Here is an 8,431-nt window from a genome sequence, read left to right as displayed (position 1 = left end):
CTGGGTGACCCGTTAAAAAGATTCCCACTTCTTAATGGAAGAAGCCGCGTTCACTCCGGAAACTCACCAAGTTGTCCATTTAAAATCCTAAGCAGGATTAACGCTGAGGGAAAAGGTAGCTGGCCTCGATGAATTCCCTCCTGGCACCTTCAGTGGGCAATTGCACTTTTTAAATTAAGAGCTCTCCTTTAGTACAAAGTGGGTCAGGTTTTTTTTTTAATAAAGGTTTTTACAGACCTGATTAATCTCCCTAGCATCCTCATAATCAGCGCCTTGTGGTTTATTGCCCCTGGGGCTAGGCTGATATGCTTGTTAGGCCTCAGCCCTTCTTCGAAGTTAACTAGATCAACTAGGTTACAAACTTCCCTTGCCACTCCAAGCCATGATAGCAATGATACACAACTTCAACCATGGGCCTCCTCCTCACTGTTGTCTAGTGGTTACAGCAAAGGAAGGAGACTTTCCACTCTTATCTAAGAGCCCATTCCCTCAATGGCAATTTATCAGGGGTCACATGTTGACAGTGGGCAGGGCCAGAACAAATAATGGGAGGAACCACCTTATTTCTCCCTCTGGCACCCCATTATCTTGCTGTCTTCATCCCTACCCACTGGGCTGGCAGGCAAAAGAAAGATAGCACCCTTGCCACACATCGGCCCTGATCACAGGCAGAAGATCCTCCACCCCACCACCATCCTCCATTCATTGCTGCATCTGTTTTGGCTCCCCTCTTCTCCTTTCCCTCTGGACTCTCCTCACTCACATGAAATTAGCCTTAATCAAATTCTGTCAGGCACGAACCATTCCTCCCAGCACCCTTTTTATTGTGCATTTCACACATAAGTAGACCTACAGGATAGTCCTTCTGACATTGCCACAGACACAAATTTCCTCTGGGGTCAACATTCTACCCCACCATACCATCGAAATCTCATTGGTAAATCTCATGCCTGAAGTGGCTGTCTCACTCTCCCTAACGGTAGGACTGCTCCTGTGTAGATGGAGGGCATTACACAAACTTCATCACAATTGAATGAACCCCCCATAATGGTAGAACATGATTAAAATCCTCCTCTGTTAATTCTACTACACAGGCAGACTGATCTAGGGCGAGGAGCTTCTAATTGTATTTGGGTCCCAAAACATTGAGTGCTTTCAAGATGAGCACCATAGCTGTTGTGAGCCATAGTTGACTCAGCACTGGGGTAGCAATTGCTCTCAGGTGAAGAGCAGGAGCAGAAGGATGCAGATGATACTATGTGTGTGGAGTGGCCCAAGAGAGAGGATAGGGGCCCTGTTTGTTTGTCTTTAGGAACCGGGGAGCGAAAGCAGTCCTGCCGGCTCCCCATCAACCTCCATCGATAAAATTGAGGGGGCCCTTAGCAATGAGAAAGGGCACCAACCTGCAAGGATGAGAGACTAGTCAGCAGAGGAAGGAGCCAGGGGTGGCTGATCTCAGTCCCGTCTCCTAGGACTAGGCACCACTTCTTCTGTTGTCCATGCCTCCAGCGAAGCATGCACCTTGAAGTGCAGCAAACCTTTAAGTACAGCAATCTCTTAGCGAGAGAAAGTCACATGAATAGCATAGGTAGAATGCATCTCATCAAATTCTTAAGCTCCTTCCCTTTTAGGATTTGGCAGGTGATGTTGTGTGTCCCACCCCATGACAGATGACAATACAGGAAGTCCCACTCCTGAAAGCCATGATGTAATGTTTTGGAGTATCAGATTACCCCCTCTATGAAAACGTCAATCATTCATGGTTTGGAAGCCTGCAGCCAATCCTGGAAGGTGCAAGCATGCCGTGTCTTGCCTTTAAATGATGGTAGGAGGGGCAAATCCATCTGTTGAGATATCTTTGTCACTTGCATCAAATCTTGAACTCCTGATGCCACTCATGAATTCTCTAATCTGTGGGATATAATCCACTGAGAGCAGTCAAGTAGAACATTCCTTGTTTTCCGAGAGTGAACATGCAAGGGAATGTTTGGTCCAGCCAGTTGAAACTTCCTGTTCCTCCTGGCCTGGAGCATCCTTCCTTGTATGGGCATGACCTTTCCAGACCTGATAAAAGGACAAGGCATGCTGCCACTCTCTCTCTTTTCCATCTTCCTTTCATCCTGCGAACTTCCTGGAATGAACTCCTGGCTGCCCCAGGTCATCTCCCTTGTGGAATAAACCTGTTGGTATAAGTTTGTAACTTTAAGCCTAACACCTGCCTTCAGGGATCACACTGTGCTCTGCCTGATTAAACTTTCTGAGTAAACTTTCTTTTTATTGCTTATGAATAAGACCTTGGTGTCTTTATTCTTTTAGGAGGGATTCAAGGGGTCCAACCAGGAAAATATTAGAGCAAATTTCAGTCTGGATAAACCAGATTGAATTGCGTATTGTTTTAAGAAACTCACACGAGTTTGCAACTAGTTTTCTGCTGTGTACAGGGGAATGTAAACTCTGCTAAGTAAAGGAACTTGCTAGCGCAAGTTAGGAAGGATATTAATAAACAATATATCCTCTCCTGCCACCCTGAACATTCCCACATAATCCTGTCCATGGCAATCTGTACCTATGTCAAGCCTGACCTGTACCGTTGCATGCCTTGAATTAAGCTAACTTTCTGACTCATACATGCCTCAGTCAGGACACTTGGAATGGGAATCATGACAACACATTTAATTGGCAGAAGCATGGAATTTTGATGGGGCTCAGCCCCCTCCTTGAATTTTTTTAGGGGGCCTCAGCCCCCCGCCCCCCTAGATGGCACCTTCTTTTCTTTTCTTTTGATACAGTTACAAGCTTGGTGGATCAGGGGAATGCTGTGCACATTGTGTATCTTGATTTCAGTGAAGCCTTTGACAAAGTCCCCCATGATATTCTTGTATGGAAGCTGGTAAAATGTAGACTGGATGAGGTTACTCTTAGGTTGATTTGTAGCTGGTTGACTGACAAACCCAAAGAGTGCGCAGTAATGGTTCCTAAACATCCTGGGAAAAAGTGACCAGTGGGGCTCCTCAGGATTCTGTCCTGGGTCCATTGTTGTTCAACATTTTTATAAATGACTTGGATGAAGGAATCGAGGGGAAATTCATCAAATTTTCAGATGATACCAAACTGGGAGGGGTAGCTAATGCTACAGAAGACAGAAACAGAATTCAAAATGACCTTAATATGTTAGAGAACTGGGCCCAAGCTAACAAAATGAATTTCAATAGGCATAAATGTAAGGTTCTGCACTTAAACGGGATGAATCAGCTGCACAAACATAAAATTGGGGGTACCTGGCTTGCCAGCAGTACATGTGAAAAGGATCTAAGAGTCTTAGTAGACCACAAGCTTAACATGAGTCAACTGTCTGATGCAGCAGCAAAAAAAAGCTAATGCTATTCTGGGCTTCACCAACAGGAGTATAATGTCCTAATCAAGGGAAGTAATAGTCCCACTCTATTCTGCCTTGGGCAGACCACACCTGGAATACTGTGCCCAGTTCTGGGTGCAACAATTTAAGAAGGATTTTGACAAGCTGGAATGTGTGCAGAGGAGGGCAACCAAGATGATCAAGGATCTGGGAATCAAGCCTTTTGAGGAATGCTTGAGGGAGCTGGGTGTGTTTAGCCTGGAAAAGAGGAGACTGAGAACAGATATAATAGCCATATTTAGATATCTAAAGGGTCACATGGAAGGTGGAACAAGCTTGCTTTTTCCTGCTCCGGAGGGTAGGACTCAAACCAATGGATTCAAGTTACAAGAAAGGAGATTCCGACAAAACATCAGAAACAACTCTCTGATGGCAAGAGCTGGGAAGGTGGAGGACTCTCCTTCCTTGGAAGTTTTTAAGCAGAGGTTTGATGGCCATTTGCCATTGATACTTTAGTTGAGATTCATGCATTGCAATTGGTTGGAGTAAATGACCCTCAGGATCCCTTCCAACTATACAATTCTAGGATTCTATGTGATTACAAAATGTCTCCTATTTACAGACCGAAGCTCAGTGGTTAAGCCCATGTTGTACATGCTTAAGGTCTCTAGCTCAGTCCCTGACACCTGTAGATAGAAATTAGCAGGTGATGTGAAAAAACCTCTTACCAATGCTCTGACTTCTAATACTCTGATGAGCCATTGCGAAGAGAATCAGAATAGATCAGGGGTCAGCAAATGTTTTTCAGCAGGGGGCTGCTCCACTGTCCCTCAGACCTGGTGGGGAGCCGGACTATATTTTGGAGGGGGGAAATGAACGAATTCCTATGCCCCACAAATAACCCAGAGATGCATTTTAAATAAAAGGACACATTCTACTCATGTAAAAACACGCTGATTTCTGGACTGTCCACAGGCTGGATTTAGAAGGTGATTGGGCTAGATCTGGCCCCCAGGCCTTAGTTTGCCTACCCATGGAATAAATTCTAAGGCCACTGTGTCTCAAGCCACATTTGCATACTGTGGTACACGCCGGGGTGTGTGTGTGATATTATCCCAATGTGCACTACCTGTTTGGTCTCTGCACATCTACAACCCCTCCCAACTTGTATTCATAAAGCTATCATCAGTGCATATACTGTCAGCTGCATATATGCAATTGCTGTCTCAAATGCACACCCCTTAGCTTCACTGAGAAGTACCAGTAAATGTGGTGAAATGTGGTGGTTTTCCTTTTGGACTGAAAAGGTGGTTCGGGGGAAAGCACATTGAAGAGCAGCATTGCTCAAGAAACTACAGGATAGTTCTGTGTGACGTGTATACACAGATTCAAAAACCAGTGGGGGGGTGCGCTGGAGCCAGAGTAAATGGTAATGTGAAGACAGCCAAAGTTTATCATCTGCTCTTTGGCAGCACGCCGTCACTCCATTTTTCTCCATCAGTGGAGAGACACTGAAACAGAGAGTAAGGAGAAGCAGGCTAGCAGCAAGCGCATTAAAATTGAAGACTCCCATGTTAGTCTATGTCAGGAGTGGAAATCCAAAAGCCACAACAGGGGAAATACATTCTTGAGACATTTTGGTTGGTCCTAACGCAGGTGCTTATCCATAATAAGGTAAAGAAGCAAGGAGATCAAGGACAGAAATCAAGACCTCATTTTCACTGGCAGAGGCAATTCAAAAGCACAACTTTCAGATACATTGTTTTGGAGGGGGCTGCTAGGACTTCCCCTCCCCCCGGTCGGAACTGCTTATCCTTGTATTTCTCTCCCCATATGTCCTGACGCTGATATTTTTTTCTGCTTCCTTAACTCTGCTGCTTGCTGCACGTGAGGTTTAATTCAGACAGGGCTAGAACAGTGGTAGTCAGTGCAATACTTCTCCCCCCCCCCGCACCCCAGTTTAACAGAATGAGCAGGAGGTCACTCCCCAAAGGCAGGCAGCCGCAGCCAATGGATATAACTCATTTCCAGGACAGGTGACAGTAAAAAAAAATGTTTTTAATGTAATACTACTACTAATAATAATAAATAATGATGATGATGATGATGATGATGATGATAAATAAATAATGATAACAACAATAATAATAATAATAGAGAAGCTCCCTGGCCCTCTTTCTTCTTTGACAAGCCGCCTCCGGGAGCTCTGGCGGCAAAAGGGCGAGCAAGGAGCGTGAGCGCTTCTCCTGCTAAACCAAATAAAATCCCTTTCAGGCTCGGAGATCTCGGAAGTGGGCGGGGCGGAGTTCTTCGCCCGCAGCCAATGGGAGGACGGCCCGCTGGAAGGGTGTGGTCTGGGCGGCTCTATAATGTCATTGATAGTGCAAGAGCGCCGGCAGAGACAATAAGGGGAGCCGGGCTGGCGCGGTCACCTGCTGGTCTCCTCCTGCTCCTCGCCAACGCCGCCACCACCATAATCACCACCATGATGTCCATGAACAGCAAACAGGCGTTCAGCATGCACCCCATCCTGCACGAGCCCAAGTACACCCACCTCCACTCCAGCTCCGAGGCCATCCGGAGGGCTTGTTTGCCTGCCCCGCAGGTAAGGAACGGGTTATACGGAAAGGGGATGGAGGTGGGGGAGAGAGGAAAGTGAAGATGGGAGCTAGTATTTCTGTGAAAGGATGTCGGTACCTGGATCCCTTGCTTCCCTTCTCCACCCCGTGACCTACTCAGTTGGACTGGTTCTCTCCGATCCCCTAGACGGGAGCCTCTGCGAAGGTGCAAATCAAATTTCCAAGTCGGGGGTGCAGGAAGAGGGAAGAGAGGGGCGCGGGACATTTGGGGTGATGGGTGAGCCCGAAAGATAACTCGGGCAAAGTCTGGAAAGAGGAAGAAGGCGACTCTGCGGAGATCCGACGGCAGTGTCCCGGCCCTTCCTGTTTACCTAAGCCCAGTCCTCCTCTCAAAAGTTGCATGGCACAAATGAGGAGGGGAGACACGTGAAGGTAGGAAACGGTATACTTTCGGGAAAGAAAGGGGGGGCAGGAAAGGTTCATTTGATATATCCCAGCAGCAAGGCGACCCAGCTAGGGTCGGAGGTGGTGGATAGGTGCCTGCTTTTCTTCTCTGGTTGCGTGCCTCTCTCTGAGCTCTGTCCATCTCTCTCCCCACCCCCTCGCAGCTGCAAAGTAACTTCTTCGCCGGCCTGGACGAGACTTTGCTGCGCGGGGCCGAGGCCCTGGCGGCGGTGGACATTGTCTCGCAGAAGAGCCACCCCTTCAAGCCGGACGCCACTTACCACACCATGAGCAGCGTCTCGGTCTCCTGCACGCCCACCTCGTCGTCGGTGCACCTGCACCACCCGTCGGTGCTGAGCGGCCACTCGCACCACGCTCACCATCACCACCATCATCACCAGCCTGCTCAGGGCCTGGATGGCGAGCTGCTGGAGCACCTCAACTCAGCCCTGCCGCTACCGGACGTGGGGGCAGCGCCCGCGCACCCCCACCCTCACGCCCACCTGCCGGCCCTCAATGCCATGGGGCACCCAGCGCACGGCCAGCCGCCCATGGGCATGGGCCACCACCCGCCCCACGGCCTGGCATCGCACACTGTCTTGGCCGGCCCGGAGACAGAGACGGACCCGCGGGAGCTGGAGTCCTTCGCCGAGCGCTTCAAGCAGCGGCGCATCAAGCTGGGCGTGACGCAGGCCGACGTGGGCTCCGCGTTGGCCAACCTCAAGATCCCCGGCGTCGGATGCCTCAGCCAGAGCACCATCTGCCGCTTCGAGTCGCTCACCCTCTCGCACAACAACATGGTGGCCCTCAAGCCCATCCTGGAAGCCTGGCTGGAGGAGGCGGAGCGGGCCCAGCGCGAGAAGATGGCCAAGCCCGAGGTGTACTCGACGGGAGACAAGAAGCGCAAGCGCACCTCCATCGCGGCGCCGGAGAAGCGCTCGCTGGAGGCCTACTTCGCTGTCCAGCCACGGCCTTCGTCGGAGAAGATCGCCGCCATCGCCGAGAAGCTGGACCTGAAGAAGAACGTGGTGAGGGTCTGGTTTTGCAATCAAAGGCAGAAGCAGAAGCGCATGAAATTCTCCGCCGCTTATTGAGGAGAAAGGATGGGGAAAGGGAAGGAAGAGCGGAGGGGGATAGAAGGCAAAAAGGACGCCTAAAACGGAGGGACAATGATGAATCTAAAATTAAAAGGGGTGAAAACATCTCCCACGAGCATGGGGAGCTCTATAGCGCACCCTGTGTTGGACTTACTGGAACTCCCTTGGCCGAGGGGTAACGAAAGGCAGACACAACTCAACCAGCCCCATCCGAGAGGGAGAGAAAGAAAGAAAGAAAGAAAGAGAGAGAGAAAGAAAGAAAGAGAGAATAAAGACTCTTTGTTTACTAAGTAAAAGAACAATGCAAATACTTCAATAGATATATACAGGAGTGAGGGGGAAAACCCCTATGCTACTGTACCATATTCCTGGTGAGTGAAAAAGTTGAGTCTTTTTCGTGGGTTTACTTTTTCTTTTCTTTTTTTAAATGAAAAAAGGGACTTCATATTTCCATCCCATTTCCATCCCTGTATTTTCAAGCAAACGAGATATGGAGGGGGGAAAGGAAGGAAGCTTGAAACCGAAAGCAAACAAACACTCCCTCTTTCCTCCCGAGTTCCAAAAGTTTGTTTGTTTTTTAACACTTTTTGCTGGCTTCTGTTCGATGAGATTTTTAAATTATTATTACTACTACCCTTGCTCCCATTGGTTTACCTCTCCGGCACTCTTCACCCCATCCCAGACCCGGCTTCGCCTCGCATGCTTCAGCCTTCCGATCCTCTCCTTGCCCCACAGCAAAATCCAACCGCATTCTTTGCAATAAATCTTCTGTTCCTACCTCATCCTTAAAAAAAAAAAATTAAAAGGGGGGGGGGAGGGAGAGAAAAGAAGAGCAAATATCAAAGGAACCTGTCTGGCTGATTTGGAAAACCGGGTGATGGTGGAGAGAGCTTGATTTAAAATTTTGATTTGACTTCACTTGAACTATTTAATCCTGTATAATTTCACTGTACAAC

General features: G+C 48.5%; 1 protein-coding gene across 1 annotated transcript; it reads left to right on the top strand.

The window, feature by feature from the left end:
* The first annotated feature begins 5,765 nt into the window (after positions 1–5,765).
* Positions 5,766–7,561, top strand: LOC128406318 (brain-specific homeobox/POU domain protein 3-like). Its single transcript, XM_053373618.1, has 2 exons — positions 5,766–5,960; positions 6,543–7,561. Exons 1-2 carry the CDS (start codon positions 5,841–5,843, stop codon positions 7,470–7,472), a joined length of 1,050 nt encoding a protein of 349 aa, XP_053229593.1. The 5' UTR covers positions 5,766–5,840; the 3' UTR covers positions 7,473–7,561.
* Positions 7,562–8,431: the final 870 nt, after the last annotated feature.

The sequence above is a fragment of the Podarcis raffonei genome, chromosome Z (assembly GCF_027172205.1).
Source record: "Podarcis raffonei isolate rPodRaf1 chromosome Z, rPodRaf1.pri, whole genome shotgun sequence".
Classification (NCBI taxonomy): domain Eukaryota; kingdom Metazoa; phylum Chordata; class Lepidosauria; order Squamata; family Lacertidae; genus Podarcis; species Podarcis raffonei.
This window is presented reverse-complemented; position numbering and strand designations above follow the sequence as displayed.